Source organism: Marmota marmota, unplaced genomic scaffold, assembly GCF_001458135.2.
Source record: "Marmota marmota marmota unplaced genomic scaffold, marMar, whole genome shotgun sequence".
NCBI lineage: Eukaryota > Metazoa > Chordata > Mammalia > Rodentia > Sciuridae > Marmota > Marmota marmota.
In genome coordinates, this window is record NW_025999982.1 from 4639279 (window position 1) to 4666602 (window position 27324).

Here is a 27324-nt window from a genome sequence, read left to right on the forward strand (position 1 = left end):
CCCTGACCCTGGACAGCAAGGCCGCGGACTCGGCCGGCGCCGAGAAGCGTCGAAGATGGGTGACGGGCGCTGTCGCGGTCCGCGGGGTAAAGTCTGAGGGTCGGGCGTCGTCGGGGGTTCGCATTGGGGCCAGGAGGTCCACACCGTCCGGGGACGGCCGAAGTACAACTTGCCTGCCGCAGGCCTCGGTGGGTTATCCCGCCCGAGGAAAGACGGGGACCCCGGAGTGTTCACGGACAGCGCGTTTGCAGGCGCGATTAATTTGCCTTGGCAATTAATTGAGCCATTAAAAATAATGTAGTTGGTCGGACTTCCCCCTGCACTCTGCCTGGAGTGGAGTGCATTTTGCTCGGTCCTTTCACCCCTGCTCCGAAGTCTCTTTTCCTGCCACACAAATGACTCGCCGTCTTCCGAGGCTCTTCGGGTTGAAGAACTGGAGAGCGCGTTAACCTGTAATTTTCTTTTAAACGAAATCCCACTTTTTATAGCACACACTGTTTTCGGGTTTACGAGCCCAGTTAGGCGTTATCAGAAAACCTCTTCTGTTTTGGAATTTGTGATTCTTTGTGAAAATTCTTGGATTAGATCGATTTTAAAAGAAGGATCCAGTAAACAAACTAACAAGATCATCCTTTGAAGGAAATGTAAAGCTTAGGGAAATACATTTCCAAGTCCTTTAATTTTGTCCTTGTTAAACCATTAGCTGCATCTGGTACCTGGGAAATGGAGTTTTTAACGGTCCCTCAAACAGTGTTGGAATATCAATCAGATATGATGAATTCTGAAGCAGAATTTCACCTTCAGTACCCACCCCCACCCCCCATTACCCCACTCTTAAAATCCAGGCAGTCGTTCTGAAAACAAGGTTGCTCTCTGTTAAGGTTACAGTACCCTAGCACCACTCTCAGAAGTTTGATTTTAGAGTTCTGTTATAGGTCTCTGAGTCTGCATTTGAAGCAGACACTTTCTCTTGGTCTGTTGTTGGTGATCTAGGGACCACACCTTGAAAAACCACCATTGAATTGGGCTGGGCATATTAAAAACATTATTATTATTATTATTATTATTATTATATTATTATTATTATTATATTATTGTACTTAGGATTGAACTTGGGGGCACTTGACCACTGAGCCACATCCCCAGCCCTATTTTGTATTTTATTTTAGAGACAGGGTCTCACTAAGTTGCTCAGTGTCTTGCTTTTGCGGAGGCTGGCTTTGAACACGAAAGTGATCCTCCTGCCTCAGCCTCCCAAGCCGCATGGATTCCAGGCATGTGCCACCAGGTCTAGCAAACTTTATCCTTTTATTGACTTACTCCTCTCCTGACTCTGTGGAAGGCAGTTTGAGAAAAGATAGGGCTTTTTTTGGATCCTGTTGTTAGGGCAGGAAATGACTTTTACATTCTCATTGTTTTGGTGGTGTAAAGATTCCCTGTACCTAGTTAATATGTCCTTTTCCTTCTGGGGACTGCATATGTTATCCTCAGAGTTTAAGCTATACTTGAAGGCCAAATCTCCCTGCTCCCAGCTTGCTCAGTCTTCCTCCCCATAGAACCAGGGCAGCCAATGCCATGTACTTTCCATAGTCTTGAGTGCTCACCTTCTCTGGTATATAGGAGTACCAGTAGCATTCATAAAGTCTTTCAGTACAGCTGGATATTAATCCAGTCACAGAATATCCAGGTAATGCCAATTTTGTGCACCGCACTGTAGTAGGTCATTTCATCATAATGTTGCATATGTGGCACAGAGTTGCATCCCTCTGTTAAGTCAGAATTTAGGCCTGGATGACCTGTACTCTGCTAAAAGCTTTTTCTGTTTCTTACTGCCCTTTTGAATCTTTGTAAGGAGAAGAGGTTAAAGTTAGGCTATGTGCTTCTGACTTTTTCCCTGTCTTTGGCATCTTTTTGGGTGTTTGATTTCTCTTATCAATCCATCTTTTTTCTGGTGATTCACAAAATGTCATGCTTTTCCTTTGTTAGCCTTAAACATTATGACTCCTTTGGCTAACTGACAGTAAAAGTTTAGGGGAATTATTGGGTTATTGAATGATTCATTCTATTCTATTCTTTTCTTTCCTTAGTACTGGAATTGGACCCAGAGACACTTTACCACTGAGCTAATAAATGTCCCAGCACTTTATACATTTTTAAAAATTTTTGAGACAGGGTCTTGAACTTGGGATCTTCCTGCCTCAAACTCCTCAGTTGCTGGGATTGTATGCATGTACCACCATGCATGGTAAGATTACTGAATGATTTCTAGATATTTGGAAGACCAGGGAAATATGAGGCTTATGGATAAAAGGGACCCTATTACAAACTTATCTAGTGCAGTCTTCTCATCTTTCAGATGAAGGATCTAAGAGATGAGATGTTAGTGAGGACTCTTGGCTCATCTCAAAAAAAACAAAGCTTCAAAAGTGAAAAAGAGCCGGGCGTGGTGGTGTATGCCTGTAATCCCAGCAGTTCAGGAGACTCAGGCAGGTTCAAGCTAGCCTCAGCAAAAGTGAGGTTCTAAGCAACTCAGTGAGACCCTGTATCTAAACAAAATACAGAATAGGGCTAGGGATGTGGCTCAGTGGTCAAGTGCCCCATATTCAATCTCCAGCACCAAAAAATTAGTGAGAAAGATCCAGAGAAATTAGAAGTAGATGAAAATAGAACTGACTTTCTTATGATTACAAAAGAAGTATTATCTGGAAAATGGAGATTGAAGGAAAATATGATCAAATCAGAAATCAGGAAGAGTGAGAATAATAAAAAAAATCTTTAAAGATTGAAATAAGGGGTAAAATGATAAATAAGCAAGAAGATGACCATCTTGTAAAATCCCAGAGAAGTTATGAACTTAGTTTTTTTAAAAGATTCAATAAAAGTTAAATATTTTGGTGATTTTTTAGATGTTAGATGCTTAAGCTATGTCCAGAATCTTTTTTTCCTCTAAATATTTATTTTATAGTTGTAGTTGGACACAATATCTTTATTTTATTTATTTTTATGTGGTGCTGAGGATCGAACCCAGGGCCTCACACTGCTAGGTGAGCACTCTACTGCTGAGCCACAACCCAGCCCTGGTCCAGAATCTCTTGAAGTCTTAATTATGCTATGTCCATTCCAAAGTTATTAGGCATTTCTGTTAATTAAGACTTATAGAACTTTGAATCTGATTTATTGTTTCCTAACTCCTTATGGGAAATGAGATTATTGGAATCATATGTGCACTTCTAGAATAATAAGAAGTAAAGAAATTCAATGAAAGGAGGACATTTTGACATTTTTTGCTTGGAATTCCCAAATTAAACAATGTATTGTTTTTGTATATCTTTCAAAGTAATAGCAATAGTAACAGTGAGGGCTTAACAATTAGTATACCTTAAGCCAGATACTGTACTAATTAATGGTTTTACATCATTGTTCCACTTAATTATCTCTATTTTTAAATGAGAAATCTGAGAGAGATTAGGCTTGTCTAGATAACACTTAGGAAGTGGCTGAGCCTGTGTTAAATTTAAGCCCATCTGACTTCAAAACTATGAAAACTTATGCTCGCTAGTGTCCTGGTTCACTTTGTGGTGTGGTTAAGATCATGGGCTCTGGAGTCAGTCTTTCCTGGGTTCAAATCCTGGCTTCTCCATTTACTAGCTTGGATAAAGCACTCATCAGTTTCTGTGTCTTAGAAATACAGTTAGTACCTACCTCAAGGTTTGAGGGATTGAATTAATTCATGTAACTTGCCTTAAAACTGTGCCTGACAAATTGTAAGTTCTTAGAAAATAATGGCTGTTTATTTTTTAAAAATTAATTTATTTCAAGGTACTATTTTATTTAGATTAAGCATGTCTTTTCCATTATTTGAAATACTAGTTTTTTTGTAAGTATAGATACAAAGTAAATTTTATTTCTGTTTTTACTGAAATGGGGCACCTTACTAAAATTTTGGAAAGCATTGGGATTTAATGGAAAGCTCCATGACCCAGGCCATGGGATTTGCTTCTTGTTGTCTCTGCCTTTCATAGAAAAGATGAGGGGATCAGATGAACTAGCAAATATGAATGAAATTTGAATTTGACGTACTATACAAATGTAAAATTCAGTTATTAAAATTGTGAGGGCAGGGCATGGTGTGGCGCATGCCTGTAATCCCACTGATTTGGGAGACTGAGGAAGGAAGATTGCAAGTTCAAAGCCAGCCTCAGTAACTTAGTGAAGCCCTAAGCAACTTAGTGAGAGGATGGGGGATGTGGACTGGGGATGTGGCTCAGTGGTAAAGCACCCCTGAGTTCAGTCCCCAGTATGGAAAAAAAAAATCATGGAGGGATGTTACAATGAATAATTGTTAGGTGAAAGTTCAACTTTCTTAGAATAAAAACTGCTAGTGATTTACACCTATATATGAAGATCACACAAATATGTTTATCTCAAATAGGGGTTTTTTTTGGTGGAAGAAAAGTTTAATTTTTGCAGTTATATCTTTGTATTAATTTGCTTGGGCTGCCAAAATAAAGGACCACAGATTGTGACTCAAACATTGGAAATTTATTTCCTTGAAGTCCTGGGGAATAGAAGTCCAAGATCAAGGTGTCAGCAGGGTCGTTTTCTTCTGAGGCCTATTCTTGGATTGTAGAAGATCATCTCCTCCCTGTGTTTTCACATGGTTGCTTCTCTGTATCTTTATCCTTATCTCTTCTCTTTTTTGGGGGGGGGGAGGCACGGGGTGGTAACCAGGGATTGAACTCAGGGGCACTCGACCACTGAGCCACATCTCTAGCCCTATTTTGTATTTTATTAGAGACAGGGTCTCACTGAGTTGCTTAGTGCCTCCCTAAATTGCTGAGGCTGGCTTTGAACTCTCATCCCTCTGCCTCCACCTCCCAAACCCCTGGGATTACAGGTGTGCACCGTGAACCGGCCTCCTTATCTCTTTTTAAAAGGACACTAATCATAGTGAATTAGGGCTTGCCTTAATACTTCATTTTACTTTAATTACCTCTCCAAATATAGTCACATTCTGAGGTATTGGGGGTGAGGACTTCAACAAATAAGTTCTGCAGGGGACATAACCTTCAATTCTGATACTAACTACCTGGACATAGTATCTGGCCCCACAGGTTGAGGGCTCAGTCTCACAGCCCTCCTTAACTGTCTACATGCTGGGTAATCTGAATGCTCCATTCCCTTATGAGGGAGCACCCTCTGCACTGGGCCCTGGGCAGCCAGCATCCTTTTTCATGTGCCTGCCAACTATCCTATCTGTACCTGTTATTTAGAACCTCCTTGCTATTGAGTATCCTAAGAAGCACATCATACCTCTACATAAATCACTGTGTTATACTTAAAGATATCAAAATTATCCTTTTATCCTACTGAATAATCTGCTTTAGAATCAATTTCATATATATAACCTAAATTCCTAATTCATCTCTTAAGCATATTTCTTCTTTAGATTGAAAAAATGTTAGACTTCCTTATGTGATAATGTATTGTTTTCTATTTCAGCTCATAAAATTGTCTCTTAAACTGTTCTATTAAGCATTTTTTAAAAAAAATTCATTATGGTGATTCCACCATTTTCTTGGGGGGGTTCCCTATTTTTAGAGATACAGTTTCCTTATTTAAAAATAGTAACATTCATTTTTAAAAAATATTTATTTATTTATTTATTTTAGCTTTCGGTGGACACAACATTTTTGTTTGTACTTGGTGCTGAGGATCGAACCCGGGCCGCATGCATGCCAGGCGAGCGCAGGCGAGCGTGCTACCGCTTGAGCCACATCCCTAGCCCAATAACATTCATTTTAAATAAAGTTCCATCAACAATTCAAAAAAAATTTTTTTAATTATATGGGGCTGGGTTTGTGGCTCACTTAGCACACGGGAGGCCCTGGGTTTGATCTTCAGCACCACATAAAAATAAATAAGTAAAATAAAGGTATTGTGTCTAGCGACAACTAAAAATTAAATATAAAAAAATTCTATGGCCCTAAATTAAGGGAGAATAATTAATATTTTCAATCTTTTTTCTATAAATATATTTATAATTTCATCCTGCTTGAAAACCCTAACGTATCAATACCATTTGCATGTTTTGGTTATTATTCTAAAACATACGTTGCATTTTTTTTATTTTTTAATATTTTTTAGTTGTAGATGGACACAGTATCTTTATTTATTTTTATGAGGTGCTGAGAATCGAACCCCGTGCCTCATGTGTGCGAAGCAAGCGCTCTACCACTGAGCCACAACCCCAGCCCCTTTTTATTTTTTTAATTGGTGACTTATATTGATTTTTGAATGCTAAACCAACCTTTGTCATTATGTATTATCCTTTTTTATGTATCAGATTTGATTTTCTAATCCTGTATTTATTTTTTAAGGTGGTACTGGGAATCAAACTCAATGATAGAGTGAGCTCTATCGCTGGGCTATATCCCCAGCCCGCCCTTTAGGATTTTTGTGTTTATGTTTATGAGAGTGGCCTGCCTTGGAATGTCCTTGCTATGGATTGGATCAGGAATGTCCCCAAATGCTCATGTGTTGAAGGCTTGGTCCATAATGCCGCAGTATGTTGATGAGAAGGTCATTGTTTTTCATTCTTTTCTAGTATAGTCTTTAAAGCTATAGATTTCCCTTTGCTTGACTCAGCAAGTTCTGATATATTGTATTTTAATTGTTATTCAGTTAAAATGACTTTCTATAAGCCAGACACACTGACACACTCCTGTAATCTCAGTGGCTGGAGAGGCTGAGGCAGGAAGATCACAAGCTCAAAGCCAGCTTCAGCAAAAGTGAGGCACTAAATAACTCAGTGAGACCCTGTCTGTAAATAAAATACAAAATGGGACTGGGGATGTGGCTCGGTGGTCGAGTGCCCTGAGTTCAATCCCCGGTACAAAAAAACAAAACAAAACAAAACAAAAAAAACAACTTTCCATATCCCATTGTCTTTCCCCCATGTCCCTCCAATACTGGGAATTTAAAGTTTCAGCGGTGCTTTACCATATAGCCACATCCCCAGCCCTTTCTATGTTTTGTTTTGAGACAGGGTCTCACTAAGTTTCGAAGGATGGCCTTGAATTTGGAATATTTATTTTTTAAAAAAATATTTATTTTTTAGTTATAGGTGGACACAATATCTTTATTTTACATTTATATGGTGCTGAGGATTGAACCCAATGCCTCATGCATGCTAGGTGAGCATGCTACCACTGAGCCACAACCCCAGCTCCCGCCGAACTTGAAATATTTCTGACTCAGCCCCCGAGTTGCTGGGATTACAGGTGTGCTCCACCACACCTGGTGTGATTTCTTCTTTTCAAAAGTGTGTTCCTCAATTTTCCACCTCTCAGGAATATTCTTAATTTGTTATTGATTTCTAAGTTTATTCCATTGTGTTCAGAGAACAGAACTGTGTAATTTCAGTCTTTTTAAAGGTATTGAAAGTTCATTGCCAGAATATGGTCATTTCTGTCTCATTTCCAGGTATACTTGGAAAAGAATGCTATCCTACAATTGTTGGGTGCCAATTAGGTCAAATTTATGAATGGTGTTATTCAACTCTATATCAGGAGTTTCCGAATACTACTGACTGCCTGTTTTTATAAAGTTTTATTAGAACCCAGCCACACTTACTCAGTTATGACTAACACTGACTGCTTTTACACTATAGTAGTGTTACCCACAATACTGAAATATTTACTGTCAACTTTTTGCCAGAAAAGTTCACCAGTCTTGTTCTAAATTTTTACTGTCAGGCTCCCAACCAAAGATATTTTGTTGGCTCCTCCTGCTTGGTCGTAAGCTTTTTCTGGTTTTTGCCTCCTCAACAGAAGCCCTGCTTACCTCAACTTTAACTGCTGTTTAAGCTGCTCGGCTTTACAGCCTCTTGGTAGCTGCTTCCAAATTGACAAATCTGTGGAAGGGGGAAAGTTTCAGGCTTACCTTAGTTTACTTCCCTTCCCTACCAGTCAGGTTTCTGTCTGGAGACGCAGAACTGTGGATGTGTGTGTGTGTCACATCCATCCATGCACATTGAGATGTTCATTGAGGGCAGTTGGCTTACTCAGTCTCAGAAACTGGCTAGTCTGAAATCTACTGGGCAGGTTACCATCACAAGGGGCAGGCTAGAACTCTTGGGCAGGAGCAGAAGCCACAGTCCAGAAGTGGAATTTCTCATTCAGCAGAGAAGTTTTATCTCTGTCCTTCAGACCTTTCCATTGATTGCTTCAGGCCCACTTAGATTATCTACAATAATCCTTACTTAAAGTGATTACAGACTCAATCATATCTACCAAGTACCATAACACCTAGGTGCTAATCTAGTACCTAGTTTGAGTAACTGGGAACTGTAGCCTAGCCAAGGTGACATGTAAAACTGCCCAACACACTTCCTCTCTAGGAACTGACCACCTTACTAATTTCTGATGCCTTCAAACATGTTTTTTTTTTCCATTTTGCCTAAATTTTTTTTTAAGTTGGACACAATATTTTGTTTTATTTATTTTTATGTGGTGCTGAGGATCGAACCCAGCGCCTCGCATATACTAGTGATAAACCCAGCCTAATTCCCTCTTAAGATTGGGGGCCATATCGCCACAAAGGCATGACAAGCTAATTTCAGCTTTACTATAAATTACTGCGATTTCAAACTTGCTTGGAATGCCTGCCTGTGCCTTGAACTCACCCATGCCCGGCTTTCCCTGACAAGATAGCAGCCTTCTCTGAAACTTTAGTGGCGCCTCATAAATCTTGGCCTTCCCTGGCCAGATAACGACCCTCTCTGAGGCTCTAATAACCTTCATAAATTCTGATGTCGGGACCAGCAAAAATATGAACCTGCCTTTGTGTTGTGCTTGTCAGAGTTTTGTTATCTGTAAGTTCTCAAACCCCCCTTTGTGTAACTTTCTGGGCTATAAAGCTGCACTGTTCCCACAGGGAGAGGCAGCCTGGCCAGTCGGAATTATAAGCTTGCTTTAATTTGATTTCATCTGGAGTCGGTGGTCTTTTCTTTGCATCGTTGGTCTAATACTAGGTGAACACTCTATTGCTGAGCCACAACCCCAGCCAGTTTGCCTAGATTTTGTGATTGTTCTTAGCAGATAGTCTGATAGAAACTTGTAAGTCATAACAAGAAACACAAGTCCCAGTGTTTTATAAGAATGTTCTAAAACATTTTTAATAGTTGCATAGAAATTCAACAATTGGGCTTTACATAATTTAGTTTTATTCCATTTCCCCATGTAGAGCTACAGAGACAGAAAAAATCCCTAAGTGTTCTTCCTGTTTTCTACACACTAAGACACAGTCTACACTTCTGTGACCAAAATGTGTGTGCATTGTCCCCACACACCAACAAGCAGTTCTTCAGTGGAGGACCCCACTAGGTACCCTCTCATTCAGTTCAGTTCTAATGTAGTCTGTCTGGACATAGTATTTGGCCTTTAGGTGGAGGGCTCAGTCTCTAGCACTTTCCCATGGAAGAGGCTAATTACAGCCCACCTGTGGTTCTACCTGTGCTTCTGACCAACTAGCTACCTGTCAGGGTTCCAGCAACCCCCTTCTTGGGTTTGATTAATTTCCTAGAGTGGTTCACAGAACTCTGGCAAACACATTGATTTGTTATAAAGGATATTTCAAAGGATACATTTGATGAGATTCATACAGTGAGGTATGGGGCAGAGTTGAGGAGGGGCCTTGCTTCCCTGGGTGTGCTACCCTCTGAAAACCTCCAGGAGTTCATCTCCCTAGAGCTCATCTGTACAATTTTTTTTTTTTTTTTTTTTGTACTTTTATGGCAGTTGCATTATATAGACGTGCTGTGGTTCAAATATGGTTGAAATGTGGCCCCCAGAGGTTTGCATGTTGGAAACTTGGTTCTTGGTGTGGAGATGAAAGTGGCATCTTTAAGAGGTGGGGACTGTGGGAGGTCCTTAGGTTGTTGGGGGCATGCCCTCAGAAGGGACTGTGGGCCATAGCCACATTGACTTCCAGTGTGATCTCTCCCTCTTGTGCTTGCTCCTTCCATCTGCCGTAAGTCTTCACCACAGCTGAGCGGATACCAGCATCATCTTTCTTGAACCTTCAGAATTGTGATCTAAATAAATTTCTCAGCTGGTAGCGTATCTTAGTAGTAGAACTCTTGCCTAGCGTACACAAGGCCTTAGGTTCAATCCCCAGCAACCCCCGCCCCGTAAAAAAAAAAAAAAAATTTGGTAGACAATTGAAATACTAAAACAAGAAAACAGAACATTAAAATTATTAATGTAGTTTTATTTTTTTCAAGAGTTATTGTATTGTTTCTGGATGTGGTGGTACGTTGATACACATGTATAATCTCAACATCTCAAGAGGCTGAGGCAGGAGGATTACAAGTTTTAGGCCAGCCTGGTAACTTAACAAGACACTCAGTAACTTAGCGAGACTCTATCTCAAACATAAAAAATAAAAAGAACTGGGGGCCACCTGTATGTGTACCTATAATATGGTACCAGTTTATAAAAAGAACAGATGGGGGAAGGCCAGTGAGCTGGAGCAGGGGAGATGGGGGAGGGGAAAGAAGGAGGAGGTTCTGGAGACTGGAATGGAACAAATTATATTCCATGTATGTGTGATTATGTCAAAATGAACCTCACTGCTGTGCGTGGCTATATGAACTAATAGGAACATTTTAAGAAAAATAATAAAGTACTGGGGGTGTAGCTCAGTGGTAGAGCACCCATGTTCAGTCCCCAGTACTACCAAATAAAACAAAACATATACACATATTTGCTTATTACAGCAAAGAGAACCATGAAGGATAAGGAGAAACGAATAATCCAATGCTGTGATTTGATTGTGTGTCTCTCCAAAATTCATGCATTGGAATTGCAACCTTAGGGTGGTGGTGTTAGGAGGTGGGCCTATGGGAGGTGATTAAGCAATAAGGGCTGTACTCTTGGACCTTATAAAATAAAATCAAAGGGAACTAGGTAGCTTTTCTGTTTTTTCCATCATATGAGAACACATAGATGGCACCATCTTTGAGGGACAGGCCGTCACCAGATACCCAATCATGCCTTGATCTTGAACTTCTCAGACTCCAAAACTGAGAAAATAAATTTCTGTTCTCTATAAATTATACAGCGTTAGGTATTTGTTATAGCAATACAAGTATACTAAGATAGCTGGTTATCTTAGGGAATGTGTGGGAACAGATTGGAGGGAAATGGGAAGGAGAGAGGCTCCTGAGCATTCCTTTTTTAATGTGACTTTAATTTTGGTTGTTCTTTTTTGGAGGAGGTGGGGTAGATTGAACCCAGGGGTACTCAACCACCCAGCCACATCCCCAGCCCTTTTTGATATTTTATTTAAGAGACAGAGTCTTGGTGAGTTGCTTAGGGCCTTGCTAAGTTGCTGAGGCTGGCTTTGAATTTGTGATCCTCCTGCCTCAGCCTCCCAAGCTGCTGGGGATTACAGGCATGTACCGCTATGCCCAGCTTGTTCTTTTTGATAACTTTTTTTTATTTCATTAGTTTTCAAAAGCATGTAAATGTTTTATATATTAAAAAATAAATTTTAAAACTAATAAAAATATGCTATAATTGAATATAAAGAGAAACAATGAACCTAACTTATAGAACATACATAGAAAAAAATAAAATAACTGATACACAGCACATTGCCTGTACATCCTTAGCGGGATATACTTTAAGGACAAAAAGACCCAGTGCCCCACACATGCTAGGCAAGCGCTCTGCCATTGAGCTACAGCCCCAGCCCTCTAATATGAATTTTTTTAAAAAAAATTTATTTTATAGTTTTCAGTGGACACAACATCTTTATTTTATTTTTATGAGGTGCTGAGGATTGAACCCAGCACCCCGCGCATGCCAGGCGAGCGCACTACTGCTTGAGCCACATCCCCAGCCCCCTCTAATATGAATTTTAAGAACTTATTTTTGGAGCGGATGCTGGTATGTAGCTCAGTGGCATAGTGCTTGCATGAAATCCTGGGTTCGATTACTGGCACTGCCAGAAAAAAAGGGGGTTTGGGGGGTTTTGTTATTTTTGCAGTACTAGGGATTGAACCCAGATGTTCTACCACTGAGCTACATTTCTAGCCCTTTTTATTTTTTTACTTTGAAACAGGGCCTCACTAAGTTATCCAAGCTGGCCTTGATTTTGCCATCTTCCTGCCTCAGCCTTCAAAGTAGCTGGGATTACAAGTGTGTGCCACTCTGCTTGGCTAAAACAAATTGCTAAGGCAGTTCTTGTACACAATAATGGATCTGGAAACAATTTTTACACTTAAAAAAAAAAAAGTCTGACTAAAACATCCACCTGCAGGGGGTATACACCCTTGCTGTTATGTTTAAACTGGCCACTCAGGTGTGTATTGAAGTCATTTGTCAATGAATTTACCTCTTAGGTCTCATACGTCAAGGGATTTTTTTGTTCTGTCATTCTGGGATTATAGAGGAGTTAAGAGATTATAAGGAATTTTTGGAAGTGCTGGATTAGGTGATTTTTTTTTTTTTTTTTTGTACCAGGGATTGAATGCAGTGGCACTTAACCAGGCTACATCTCCAGCCTTTTCTGTTTTTATTTTGAGACAGGGTCTTACTAAGTTGCTTAAGGCCTCACTAAATTGTGAGGCTGATTTTTGAATTTGTGATCCTCTTGCCTCAGCCTCTTCAGCCACTGGAATTACAGGTGTGTGCCACCACACCAGGCAGGTGATTTCTTAAAAGATGTGCAGTTAAACATTAATCCTGATGGGTTTCTTGAAAAAAGGAGTGCTGAGACCATATCCATTTGGGAAAACTTTGCAAACTAGACCTTCTCTTGGAGTTTATGGTATGATCTGATCTTGTTCATTGAATTGTTTGTAGTAGTTAGAAACAATTTAAATGTTCATAGTAAAGTAGAATCGTAGAATATTACATAGCAGTTAAAAAGGTAGGAGCTAGATCTCCATTTTCTAATGTGAGTGTTTCTCAGAATGAGAATGATGCAGAATAGTACTATATGGTTTGTGGTTGGTATTTTTTAATAACTATATCTGTGTAGTAAAATGCATTCTTATGAAGCCTGAAAGGATTCCTACCAAGCAAGTAGTGACATTTACTTAGAGAATTAACTGGATTTGGGGATGATGATCAAAGAGTTATTTTATCTTATTAGTGCTGAATTTTCTTAGAAGGGAATATATTCATGTATTATTTATAATGAAAATTAAATGCAAATGGCTTTTACATGCCTAGAAGTTTACTTTCTTTTCCTTTATTGGATATACTTTCTCTGCTAAATTATAGCTGTTTATTGACTGGCTATATACAGATTAAACTGAGTTCTGAGCCCTGATACTATAAATTAGTAAAGAAATGTTTTCACTATATTCCATTATGACAAAATTCTTTTTTCTACAGCCAGGTGCAGTGGCATATGCCTATAATTCCAATGACTTGGGAGGCTGAGGCAGGAGGATTGCAAGTTTGAGGCCAGCCTCAGCAGCTTAGTGAGGCCTTATCTCAAAATAAAGAATAAAAAGGGCTAGGGATGTAGCTTAGTGGTAAAGTACCCCTGGATTCAATCCAAAAAACACACACAAAACCTATTATTTTCCTTACATTGTAAGATTACGTAAAGTAATTTAATCTTTGAGATGATCTTATTTTCAAATTGTTTGGTTCATTTTTAAAATATTTTATTTAGTTGTTGAAAGGCCTTTATTTTATTTATTTATACGTGGTGCTGAGAATTGAACCCAGTGCCTTATACATGCCAGGCAAGTGCACTACCACTGAGCCACAGCCCAACCCCTCTTGAAGTAATTTATATAGTCTGGTTCATGCAAGTCCTCAATAAATAGGCTTAGCTAAAGCTTATTGGAGTGGTTCAAGAGATCTTTTGGAGAGCAACAAAGAGAAAGTTGAACTTGGTTCTTGAAGAGCTAATGAAGATTGGAGGGGAGCAGCCACAGGTAGAGTGGAACATCACGGTTCAAAGCTGCTTAAGTGTCAAGCAGCAGACCCACTTTGTGTTGGCACTGTTCTTTAAAAGTTCACGAGCCTCCTCTTCCTCCCTTTTTCTTTTGCAGTGCTGGGGATGGAACCCAGGGCCTCACCTATGCTAGAGAAGCGCTTCACCACTGAGCTATCTCCCCAGCCCTGCTTTTTTACATTGTTCTCTAGACCTGATTTTGACATCTTTTAAAGAATAATTCTGAAAAAGCTGTAGCCGCATATTAATGTGTTTTTTTATCAGTGCATTTACTTTATTTCTTCAATTTGCTATATAAGAGCCATTGTCTGAGAATGAAGAATACCTCAAATGAAAATAACTCTTCTTTAAAATGACTTATTTTTCAGGCACATGCATTGATTCATCTATTCAAGGTGGTCATTTATATTTCATCCAAGTTAAAACAGGAACTTAACTGATCAACTTTATGCTCAAATTATTTTAATACAGATTATGAAGGGATTCAAAATTTAATTTAAATTACAGGTGTTTATTGGCACCTACTACATGCTTGGTCTGTCTGGAAATTCAGAGTATTAAAACATGATACTGTCCTTGGTGGGCTTCCTCCTTCCTGAAATATTAAGCATGTGATCCATGTGCATACAAATTGCTGGATATTTTTAAATGATTCTCCCACCAGAAAGTCAAGTGGAAATTAAGTGTCGCATCAGGTGTGAAAGTGCTGAGTAGAATGAACTGCAGGGATATGTTCAGTAGTTGGGCAGCCATGGCGCATGGAAGTGTTGCAGGGCGCAGTTAACCAGCAGAGGCCTGACGCCCAGGTGTGGCTCTGCATGTGACAGTCACTCAATATGTGTTGTTCGTTGGAATTGTGGGCTGCAGGGGGAGAGGTGGTATGGTTAGCTTTATAGCAGTGATTTTGAGATGGCATTTGGGATTGAGCATAATGTATGGAATTTACAAAGAGAAAATGAAAAGGAGAATTTGAGTACTGCAAATCAAAATTCACTTTTTGTTTGTTTGCTTGCTTGTTTAGCTCTGGTGAGTTTTCATTCCAGCTTTTCTACCTCATTATGGTTGTGATTGTTAATTTCCTCGTTATGGTTTGTAATTGTAATTTTCCTTATTACAAGAGTATATATGTCATTTTTTAAAAACAGGTTTTCTTTAAACAATTGGACCCTTCCCTCCACCCTCTGTGTTTATGGTATAAGCAATACCAAATTACTGTTGTACCATTTAATATGCAGAATTGATCATGTATATACCAAAGTCAGTTGATTCGATGTGCATTTATGGGTAAAGCTTAAAATTATCCCCTGGTAACAAGTTTATCATTGCTTTTAGTGATTTGGTAAAAAACAGCAAATCATTTAAATCAGTTTGATTCCTCATAACATAAAATCACAAACATGTTTAGATGCCCCTGTCTCCTAAGAACAAGAATTGGAGCTGTCTATCCTTTAGTTTGGCTTTCATACCTTGGAAGCCTGTTTTGTGAGTTCTAAATCATGCATATTCTTGTCTTCTAGGATTCCTCTCTGATTAAGCAGACAGTTGAGGATACAGGGTCTGAGAATGAATGTTCATCGTGGTAGTGACGGCGACAGGTTGTTGCGTCCAGAGGCCAGCTGCCTAGTGGATGATACCTCAGATGCAGCTCAGGAAAAAGAAACAAATAGCCTGGCTTCACCTGGTCTTCACAATCTTACTTATCCCCTAGGTCCCAGGAATGAAGGTACAGTGATTAGTTCTTGGCTTAATTTGTGGGATGGGGGAGTTTTCTGACCCTTTAGCATCTTATTCTGCCAAGAAGGCCTGAATATCCTTATATAAATGTTATCTACTTAACCAACTTAGCTTGCCTATTATAATTCTATCATGCTGTCACAGAAAATGTCCACTTATGTAATTAGTCTAGCACATCTAACTTGAAGATAATGGTGTAAGTCAAACAGCTGCAAGTTTGGAGTCAGAAGTCAGATTGAAATTCTAGCTCAGCAGTGCATTAGCTATAACCATGGATGAGAGAATTAATCTCTCTGATTCCTGCTTTCTTAATCTAGAACACAGGGATATTAATATGCCTCCTTCCTCATAAGTCTGGTGGATTAATATTAATGATGTGAAAGCTCTTGATAACCTGTTAGGTTCTTTACTTTTACTTTTATTTTTTTAACACATTTTAAAAATAATCTTAATTTTTTAAAAAAGTAATATGTGCATTATAGGAAGTAGAAGAGCACAAGACTCCAAGCAAAATCATTTACAATCACAAGAGTCCAGTTAGATGTGTCCTCCCAGGTCCTGCATGTGTGTGTGTGTATGTGTGTGTGTGTGTGTGTGTGTGTATGTATGTATGTGTGTATATATAAAACATCTCATTTTATATGATTGAGATCATGGTGTATATTGTGCTTTTTCACATATTGTAAATATTTACCAATTCAAAATCTCAAAGTATATGAGCATTTTGATACCAAGGATATACTACACAAATTTGATTTAGAAAAAAATAAAATCTAATCTTGACTTTCTTGGCGACAAAAATTTTATAAAAGACAAAAATGGCAACAGGTTTCTGTGTAAAAGTATTAGCAGAATTATGATTAAAATGCTGCATTCCCTTAATGCTCAGTATAAAATGAGACAAGGCAACAGAGCACCTTAGGTATAATATTTCTAAGATAATTTATTATCAGTTCTCTACTGTTAAAATATTAACAAGAAGGTTTGTTTTCGTTGAACTACTTAATGTGTTCCTGTAGTACAGAAAAGGACGCTCATGTGTCAGTGACTATCGTCAGATAGCAGTGGGAACACATCTGCAGATGTCTCTTCCTTTAAGCTTTCTTCCTTCCCTCTGTTGCCATCCTAATGATCAAGTTCTGATATATACTATTCAAAGGTAGTTTAACAATTCCATGCCCAAGATGCATCTTTTTTATCAATTATAACAAAAAGATATTCACACATTGGCTCATTTACTAGCTGTACTTTTTAAGCATACTTTTTTTAAAAATACATTTTGGTTGTAGATGGACACAATATTTTTATTTATCTTTATGTGGTGCTGAGGATCAAACCCAGTGCCTTACACATGCTAGGCGAGTGCTCTACCACTGAGCCAAAACCCCAGCCACTTAAGCATACTTTTTAAACTTGCAATAAAATTAACAATAATAGCAACTGCCATTTATGGAGCACACACTGTACTAGGAATTGTACATACAGTACATTCTTTAGATCAGGGGTGACAAACTGGTTAAATCCGGCTGCTGCCTGTTTTTGTAAATAAAATTTTGATACACATACTCAAGTCCATTTGTTTACATCACATCTGTGGCAACCTTCCTGCTTCAGTGGCAGAAACTTTGCTCTGCACAGCCCAGAATACTTCTGTACTTTATAGAAAGTTTGCCCACACCTTTTCTAGATTAATCTTTACAATTATTATCCTTGTTTTGCAAATGAGAAAACAGCCTTAGAAAGCTTAGCTAACTTTCCCAGGTTCACACTGCTAAGAGGCAGGGAACTGGGATTTGATTCTCTTTCTGACCAGGTTCTGCTACGTGTATCAGCTGACAGAACAGTGTGTGACTGCACCCTACAGAAGGCCATTAGGGGAATTTGTGCAATGAGTCTTTTCCTACCCTCCCATTTAAGTAGGGCAGAAGTTGAGGCTTCTTCCTTGGGTTCAGGAATCAACACAATTTAATTGCTTCATTGTTGCGAAATCAAGCGTTCTAAAGAACTGAATTAGCAATTCAGGTATCCATTTCTTTTTTTTTTTAATTTTTAATATTTTTTAGTTGTTAATGGACCTTTATTTTATTTAGGTATATGCGGCGCTGAGAATCGAACCCAGTGTCTCACACACGTTCCCAGTACTGCCAACACACACACAAACACACACACACACACACACACAAATCCTACCACTGAGCCACAACCCCATCCCCTCCATATTTCTTTTTTTTTTTTTTAATATTTATTTTTTAGGTGTAGATGGACACAACACAATGCCTTTATTTTTTTTTATGTGGTGCTGAGGATCGAACCCGGGTCCCGCCCATGCTAGGCGAGCGCTCTACTGCTGAGCCACAATCCCAGCCCCACTCCGTATTTCATTTTTAAGAACAGCACTTCAAGTGTGAAAATCTGTCTTGGTGACCAAGTGTTCTTCCTATGAGGTAGCCTGTGCATCATGTGGCTCCTTAGCTCTTGGTGTGCAAACATGGGGCCATATTGAAGATTGTTGACGCTGTAGGATGGAACTTTAAATAGGTTTTTGGTCTATGTATTGATTTTTCTTTGTCTTCAAACAAGTAGTTAAAAATATATTTGGTTATAAGTGCAAGAAATCAGAGAGGTCATGGGCAGTAAACCAGGTTCATGAATAATTGTACATATGTTTACAATATATGAGAGGGTGGAAGTGAGACGATTCACTTGTATCTGAAACATTTTATTTCTTGTTTTCAAAAAAAAGTTTGTAAAAAGGTAGGAAAATATTAAAAACTAAGCTTGTTAAATATAGGTGATTGGATATATGTGTTTTTTTTTAAGTCTGTGCTTCTGTGTATTTGAAATTTTTCTTTTAAAAATATTTCTTTTACGTTAGAAAAAAATACACAAGGAGAGTGCCTATTTAAAAAAATTGTCTTGATAATGTGTCTGTATATACTTCTGATTCTCTTCTATATAATCCATATTTCATATATTTATTTTTAAGCCTGTTGTGAATCATGTGGTATTGTATGTTTTTAAGTATTCTCATACTTCCAGTTCATAATCAAATGGAGTGAATATTATTATCCTCATTTTACAGATAGACCAGGTTTAGAAACATTAAATAACTTTTTAAAATGGCTTTTTTATGATACTAGGATGAAAAACAAAGTTCCATGAATGAATTCTAGTGCTATTTGCCCTAGAACTGTTCCATTGAGAGCAAGACCTACTTATTTAATAAATGGTATAGATGATGTTAGGAATCTCCTATATATAGTGAAATATATTTTTCTATGAATTTCTAGGAAAAGTGATATATTAGAAAAATCATCCTTTCTGGAAAATGATTTTTTTTTGGCGGCGGGGGGGGGGGGCATACTAGGGATTGNCTGACTGGTTCTAATTTGTACTGGTTTTTTTTTTGGGGGGGGGGGGGGGGGGGCATACTAGGGATTGAACCCAGGGCTTCATGCATGCTAAAAAGCACTCTACCACTGAGCAATACCCCCTGCCCTTTTTAAATTTTATTTTGAGACATGGTCTTGCCAAGTTGCCATCCCTGGCCTTGAGCTTGTGATCCTCCTGCTTCAGCCCCTTGGGTAGTTGGGATTACAGGTGTGCACCACCATTCCCAACTGGAAAATAAAATTAAAAATACAAAAAAATGAAGAGTGTGAAAATTAATTGTTTTAACACACAGGAGTTAAGGGTTTCCTAAATAAAACATGGGAAGTGTAAGAGTATTATTTTAACATAGACACAGTTCACATTTTTTAAATCATTCTACTTTTCAATGTGAGTGTTTCTGCTTTCATTCCCTGCCAATCCCCACCCCACCTGTATATGGAAAAATAAGTTCAAGGAGATATTCAATATGGTCTCTAGTTTTGTTTTTAACACTCTAGGGAGCTTTTGCCTGTGATCACCTAAGAATTTTGGGTTTTGTTTATTTAACTGTTGTTAGTTTAAAGAAGACAGGCTTTATTTTTCTCCCAAGGCTTTTGTTCTCAAATTATTTGGTTTGTTTGTATGATCTTTTAGACCTTTCACTTGATTATGCCTCTCAGCCAGCAAATCTTCCTTTTCCTCACATAATGCCGCTTCCCGAAGACATTAAAGGCTCTTGCTTCCAAAGTGGGAATAAACGGAACCATGAACCCTTTATTGCTCCAGAAAGATTTGGAAACAGCAGTATGGGCTTTGGCAGTAACCCTCATTCCCAGGCACCAGAGAAAGTGACCCTTCTTGTAGATGGCACACGTTTTGTTGTGAATCCACAAATTTTCACTGCTCATCCGGATACCATGTTGGGAAGGTAACTGATGATCATTTCCTTCCAGATTCACTCTTCTCTACAAATAGAAATACATGGTATTTATCTTGCATCCAATGTGAGACTAAAAAGCATTGCATTCTTAATTTTGTACATTCTTACTTTTGTGAAAAAGGAGGGCAAGCTGGTACAAAGTTTGTGTGTTGGTGATATGAAAGGGGTGATGTAGTTCATTTACAAAGCCAGTTCAGGAAGATTGAGGATGGAGCTCAGTGGAACACTGAGCATGAACAAGGCCCCCTGGGTTCCGTTCCCAATACTGCCAAAACACACACACACACACACACATAAACACACACATCCAGCAGCAGGGAAGCTTCACAAAAGGGAGTAAAATCTAATAGGAACCACAGAAAATAACTTGATGAACCTCATTCCCTATAAACTCATTCCATGTAAACTCAACATAAAATTAAGTTCTCTGAGTTACATAGGTCAAAGATGTTTGTTAAATTGAAACCTAAGCTGTTTTTTTCCCCCTAAGAAAAAATACATTGACAAAAGAATAAAGCTATTTTATTGAAAAAATTTGACTTCCCATTTATGGACAGTTTCGTTGTTGTTACATATGCTGTGCTGTTATGTTCTAGGCCTTCATTACTATTCACAGTTTTTTGAAATGGAGTCTTTATACCTAGTCGTTTTGTTCTTCCATGATCGCTGTCTTTAGTCTCCATGTTCTGCTCCCTGTGCTGCTGCATTCAGACTTTGTCAAGTCCTCCTTACACCATCTCCTGCCCTGGCTCTTCAGAGCTGTAGGGAATGAAGGAAGTACTCTTGGAACCTGGCCATGGAGGTGGGAGATCATCTTTTTAGCTAACCATAGTATATTAAGGAAGAACAAATTTGCATAAGAATGAAAGACTGTGGTAGTATATGTAGATTTGACTTTGGGTGATTTTTATCTACTCAGAAGTAGATTTTATTTTGTTTAAAGATATAGCCTCACTCAATACTTGGAACGAATTTGAGCTCAACTAGGAATCAGAATGGATTTTACTCATATGCTGAATTCTTATGCCAAATGGAATCCAGTTATTCAAATGTGTATATTTGAACATAAAAATTCACAGTGAACTACTATTTTAAACAAGAGCCAAATCTATCTCTGTATTTTGAATTAAGATGAAATTAAAACTTCTCCAACTTGGCAACGTGTTAATCAGATTTGACTTCCTGTTCTCAGTTTAGTATCATCACTATTGTTCTCTCCCTCACAAAAGTATTCATCAGTGCAGGCTGACTGTTTTAGATATATTGCCTCTGAAAGTAGTTATCAAAAGAAAGAAGGCAAGCATTTTCTGGGTAATAGATTCTTGGTTCTTTGAATCTGGAGATAGCTTAGTTTCCCCGTGGACAGGAGAGTTTGGCTCTGTACTTAGGTGGTCCATTCAGCTGAGTAGCTAGGGTCAGGAATTCTGTGAGTTACCCAGTTTTGTTCTGTCTTAGGGCTCTCTGTCCTTGGCTGCGCACATACTTGTACCTCTCCAGCCAGCCTACAGATGCAAACCCCTTGTCATAGGGAATGAACTGTGAGAAGGAGAATGAACTAAAGCAGATCCACACCCCCAGCGTGAGGTGAAAAACACTGCACTTCAGTCCCGCTGAGGACAGAGGCAGGGATCATAGTCGCAGCATGTTGTTCACTATTTTGATTCAAAGTTCTCTCAGCTAGACTTCAGCCAGAATGTGCCAGGCAAATATCAGTGTTCTTTGGAAATGACATTTATCAAGATAGATTTCTTATTCATGGTGCTGTGATTTGGAAAGGGTGTAACATGGAATCATTTTCAGATCTTTGAAAAGCAGCCAATTCAGATTAGAACAGTTGTGAACAGTTAGTTCACCGCAGCTCTTGCCACAGGCTAAGGAAGGAAATGGCAGCAAATCCCCACTGGGAAATCAAATCAGGCTGGCCAAAGCTTGAGCCTGCCTGTCCAGCCCTTTGTGCTGCCTTCCATTCCCCCTTAGAAACAGGCGTGCAGCAGGAGAAGCCAGGGGTCCATGACTGGAGGGACCTGAGAGAAGGCAGGCAGGCTGGGGAAGATGGGTAAAAAAAGCGAGCCTTCTCCCTATACCCCCATAATTTCTGAGATGCCGGGAGCAGGCCTGCCTCTGAAATATGCCAAACTGCTGCTGAGCCTCATACCTGCCCTCCTTTTATACTTCACCTCGGAGTTCCATCAGAGAGCAGCTCCTTGGGTTGTAAGGGCGCTTTTTCCAGAGCTCCACTCTTAAGATGTACCAGGAAAGGGAAAGCACTAAGTTAATATAGCTGCACCTGCTAACATGCCTGCTAACAGCAGACTCCATGTTGAAAGCAAAACCTAGAAATATTGAGGAGTGCATGCTGGATAGGTTAAGGCTGATAAAGGAGGGCAAAGGAAGAGGGAAGGTGGGGAGTGGAGAAGCTGTCTTTCTGAGCTTTCAAAACATATAGACAGGTTCTTAGGCACTGGGGAGGATATGAAAGGCAACCATCACACGCTTCAGAGATTTTCTAAGGGCCATGTTTGTGGTTGATATTTTATTGCACTTGTTGCTAAAGAAGCTCACTATAGATGAACCTTGAGGATTTGGTGCTTCATTCTATCTTACACACCCATTTGTGAAGCAATTGCTCTCTTCCTGTCTGAAGGGAGTTTCCTAAGACATGAGTGCTTCTAGGCCTTGGGACCCAGGGCTGTGTTTTTAACTTACACTGTGGGAGAAGCAGTAGTCTTACAAAATGAGAAATAAAGGAGAAGTCTCATCTTAAGAGAAAGAGTCCTGCTGGAGAAGGTAACATTGCCTGGGTGTCTTGCAGGATGTTTGGACCAGGAAGAGAGTACAACTTCACTCGGCCCAATGAGAAGGGAGAGTATGAGATTGCTGAAGGAATCAGTGCAACTGTATTTCGCACAGTATTGGTATGTGGTAACTTTGTTTTTTTTTTTTTTATAAATATTCTCTTCCCTGGGAAATACATGTGCCCCTAAGAATTCCATTAATTATTCAGGAGGCTGAAACAAGAGGGCACGAGTGTGAGGCCAGCCTGGGCAACCTAGGGAGACTCTTTCTCAAATTTTAAAAAATTGTTAAAAGGGCCAAGGATGTAGCTCAGTGATAAGAGTGCTAGCCCCTTATCTAAAAGGCTCTGGGTTAAATCCTCACTGCTACAGGAAAAGAAAGAGAGTTCCATCAACCATGTTCTTGACTTTACGGTTTGTTTCCCAGTTGTTGCCTTTTCTTTTTTTCTATTCTTGTCCATCTTAATTATCTGAGCTCAGCTAAACATAGACAGGATAGGCAGGAGCCACTCTATCATTTAATGAATCAACCAGCTTGATGATAATTCCAAGAACCCGTTACTTTAGCAAAAGTAATGCATGAGTGAATGAATGAATAGGGTTGCAGAAGGCATCTTCATGTTGTTCTTTGCCACATTTCTTCTTTCTAATGTATTTACAGGATTATTATAAAACTGGTATCATCAATTGTCCTGATGGCATCTCTATTCCAGACCTTAGAGATACATGCGATTATCTCTGTATTAACTTTGATTTCAACACTATTCGATGTCAAGATCTGAGTAAGTACAGGAACACCTGCCAGTTGTATTGAGCAGCTGAACTCTAGGGCAGAGGAGTTTCCATTGTAGGCTGAAATCATCTCTAGAGGCACAGTGTCCTACTAACTTGTTCCCTTCTGCTTTGAAGTATTTTGAGGAAGTAGAGTAAACAAAAAAAATCAAATCACTCACACAGTGGGTTTAAGTCTAGCTTGACTTCGGAGTCACAAAGCTAATTGCTTCCCTCTTGGGAAGGACCTTGGTGTCAACTCTTTTCTTTGTTTGCTTATTTATCTATTCTGATTAGTTATACATGAAACTTCTTATTCTTCCAGTTGTACATACTGTACAATTTCTTTTTTTAATATATATATATTTTTTTTAAATATTCATTTTTTAGTTATCGGCGGACACAACATCTCTGTTTTGTATGTGGTGCTGAGGATCGAACCCGGGCCGCACGCATGCCAGGCGAGCACGCTACCGCTTGAGCCACAACCCCAGCCCTTAATATATTTTTTAATATCTTTATTTATTTTTATGTGGTGCTGAGGATCGAACCAAGGACCTCACATGTGCTAGGTGAGCGCTCTACCGCTGAGCCACAATCCCAGCCCCAAAATGTACAATTTTATTGGTCATGTAATAATACAGGCACACAGAAAAGTAATATCCAAGTCATTCTACTATCTTTCCTATCCCCATCCCCTGCCTCCCTTCATTCCCCTTTGCTAATCCAATGAACTTCTGTGTGCACCACCCCCACCCAATGTGAGTTAGCATTCACATATCAGAGAGAACATTTCGCCTTTGGATTTTGGGGGACTAGCTTATTTCACATAGCATGATCGTCTCCAATAACAAAGAAAATGACTGTCTATGAGGAAAGGCTCACTAATAAGGCCAAACAGCAAAAATTGGCTGCATTCTTCTTAACATTATTTTAGTCATTCTTAACCTACCGTTTGCTTAATGCTTTGTAGATATAGACTTGCAAAATCTTAAAACAGGGCTGGGGCTGTAGCTCAGTGGTACAGCACTTGCCTAGCATGTGTGAGGCCCTGGGTTCGATCCTTAGCACCACATAAGAACATAAAATGAAGACATTTAACTACAAAAAAACTTTTTAAAAAAAATCTTAAAACAACTCTAAAAGATGGGTGCTAACTAACTTTTAACAAATGATGAAACTGAAAACTCTGCTTGTTCAAAGTTCTAATCATTAAATCTATGATTAGAATTCATATTGCTCTTATTACCTAGGCTTCCTGAATTATTTAAAGAATTATTCTTTGAACTTCATAATACATTTCCCTGCCGTTTGCATGAAGGGCTTTAGACTTGTGGTTTCTCTACTGAGTCTAATACACGCATAGAGTAAGTCTTTCAGTGTCACCAAACATCAGATTATCACTCTACTCTGGTACTCCAACTCCATGAAATCAGGGTCCAGAGCATCTTCAGAAGGGGTACTACAAAGAATCATCCCAACAGGATGGGTTCCATTTCTTGTAAAATTAATGTTCCTGGTGACACTGTGAGTCCAGCAAAACCTCAGTTGTTCAGGATGATCAGGGATTATTAAACATGAGCAAATCAAAGCATGGCAGACTCTGAAGCACATCTAACAAAGTCAGCTTAATTATCATCTTGGAGCAGGAAAACAGTCTCTTTGCTTTGAAATATAAGACTTCTCTGAACCTGATCAGTGATAACAGCTGCAACCGAGTAGTCTTTTTCATTCCAGGTTTAAGTGCATTTAGACAGAAAGCATGTTCAGCTGTGTTTTCTCTCCCCAGGTGCTTTGCTGCATGAACTGTCTAATGATGGTGCTCACAAGCAGTTTGATCACTACCTCGAAGAATTGATTCTGCCCATCATGGTGGGCTGTGCCAAGAAAGGGGAGCGGGAGTGCCACATTGTTGTGCTGACTGATGAAGATTCTGTGGACTGGGATGAGGACCACCCCCCACCCATGGGGGAAGAATATTCCCAAAGTAGGAGCCCCTGCAGGGTGTAAATGATTTCAGCAAGAAAAATACTGTTCAGAGCAGCTCAATCCCAGAGCCAGTGTAGCTGTCATGGTCAAGTCAGTGGTGCACACTCTCACCTGCACAGTGAACCTCTAGTGCTGCAGGTCTGAGCTTGGTGTTGGGAATACAGTGAATGTCATTCCTCTCACTCCTGTTCTTGCTGTCTGGTACTGTGTCAGATCTGAGGCCACAGATTGCATAGTGGTGTCATTGTTCTTTCACTTATTTTTTATCTTTTTGGGTGAGGGGTACCAGGGATTGAACTCAGGGGCACTTGACCACTGAGCCACATCCCCAGCCCTATTTTATTTAGAGACAGGGTCTCACTGAGTTGCTTGGCTCCTCACCATTGCTGATCATGACATTTTTAAGTCCTTTTGAATTGGTAATAATTTAAAACTTAGGTATAAAAAGATCTACCTTTAAAAACTTATTCCATTCTGCCTCACCTACCCAGTTTTCTTATTTCTTTTATATCTGTCCAAGTATATTTAGTACACATAAACAATTATATACTTGTTTTCCTCCTTTATTTCTTACCCCCCTTTCTTACACACTGTTTTCTACCATGTCTAACATAAAAAGCTTCACATTCTTTATGGTTGCATAATATGCCATTAAATGAATGTACCGTGATTGACTAGGCTATAAATGATGAATTATGTGCAGTGATTATCCTTCTAAGTAGTCTTTTCATATATTCATGTCACCATAGAATATTTCCAGAAATGGAAATTCAAAAGCTTATGCTTTTATAATCCTAATATTGCCAAATTATCCCTCATAAAATGGGGGATGCCAATTTACAATTACAGAACATACGATAGATTGGTTTCCCACACCCTGACCAAAATACTACTTTTAAAACTTTTATCTTTGCCACTTTCTTAATAGGTTTTTTTTAAAAAAGGCATCTCGTAATCAGCATGAGTTTTAATTTGCATTTCTTATTTCATGAGTGAGGCTTTTTAATTTTTAAGTCAATTCTAATTTCCTTTTCTGTTTAACAACTTCCAGTCCTTCACTTGTTACATGATTGGATTTATTCTTTCACTTAGTGGTTTGTGAATACTCTATATATGGCAGCTGTGTATTAAGGAAGTTAGTTGTGATATGAATTACAAATATTTTCCCCATTTGGTTATCATTTGAGCTTTGTTAATGGTGATTTTGGCTATGCAGAAATGTTGTATTGTTTCCTTTTATGGCTTCTAGGAGTCACTCAGAAAGACCTTCCCTACCCTGAGAATATAAAAATTTGTCTTATGATTCATGTGTTGTTTAACCTTTGACCTATCTGGTTTCTTTTGGTATCAGTGGTCAAGTACACAGTTCATAGTTTGTTACCTCATCTACTTCCTCTTATAGAGAGCCTCATTTCCATGACTAACCCCAGGGGTTTTGTTGTTTTGTTTCAGTTCTTTATAGCTCCAAGCTCTACAGATTCTTCAAATATATTGAGAATCGAGATGTTGCTAAGACAGTGTTGAAGGAACGGGGCCTGAAAAACATTCGCATTGGGATTGAAGGTAAGAAAAATCCCAGTTAGCATTCGGGTTGTTACTTAGGGAGTAGATTGGATCTGGGGGAGGCACACATGAAAGCGGCATTTGTATTTCAGTATGAAGGTCTCCTGTTGGGGGTTTTGTTTGTCCTTATGTTTCCTTTCCACTTTTTCTCCATTGAAGATGCTTTAAAACAGCTAC

The 27324-nt window shown here is 39.1% G+C and overlaps 2 protein-coding genes across 8 annotated transcripts in view; one reads left to right on the forward strand and one right to left on the reverse strand.

Annotated features, from left to right (window-relative positions):
• The window catches only part of LOC107143617, a 29420-nt gene extending 20730 nt beyond the window's left edge, over positions 1 to 8690 (reverse strand). The window contains 3 exon segments of the mRNA XM_015487343.2: positions 30 to 460; positions 7846 to 7915; positions 8687 to 8690. Coding sequence (XP_015342829.1) covers positions 30 to 460; positions 7846 to 7915; positions 8687 to 8690 — 505 coding nt within the window.
• Positions 1 to 27324, forward strand: part of Kctd20 (potassium channel tetramerization domain containing 20) — a 33081-nt gene that overhangs the window by 734 nt on the left and 5023 nt on the right. The window contains exons 1-8 of one of the 7 annotated variants that reach the window (XM_048805204.1): positions 1 to 86; positions 15501 to 15706; positions 19744 to 20017; positions 20706 to 20831; positions 22842 to 22944; positions 23486 to 23606; positions 25385 to 25582; positions 27037 to 27147. In XM_048805204.1, coding sequence (XP_048661161.1) covers positions 15547 to 15706; positions 19744 to 20017; positions 20706 to 20831; positions 22842 to 22944; positions 23486 to 23606; positions 25385 to 25582; positions 27037 to 27147 — 1093 coding nt within the window. In that variant the 5' untranslated portion in view covers positions 1 to 86; positions 15501 to 15546. Of the gene's footprint in view, positions 189 to 15500; positions 15707 to 19743; positions 20018 to 20705; positions 20832 to 22841; positions 22945 to 23485; positions 23607 to 25384; positions 25583 to 27036; positions 27148 to 27324 lie in introns of all 7 variants that reach the window. The other 6 variants (XM_048805205.1, XM_048805206.1, XM_048805203.1 and 3 more) reach the window with 6 other exon arrangements.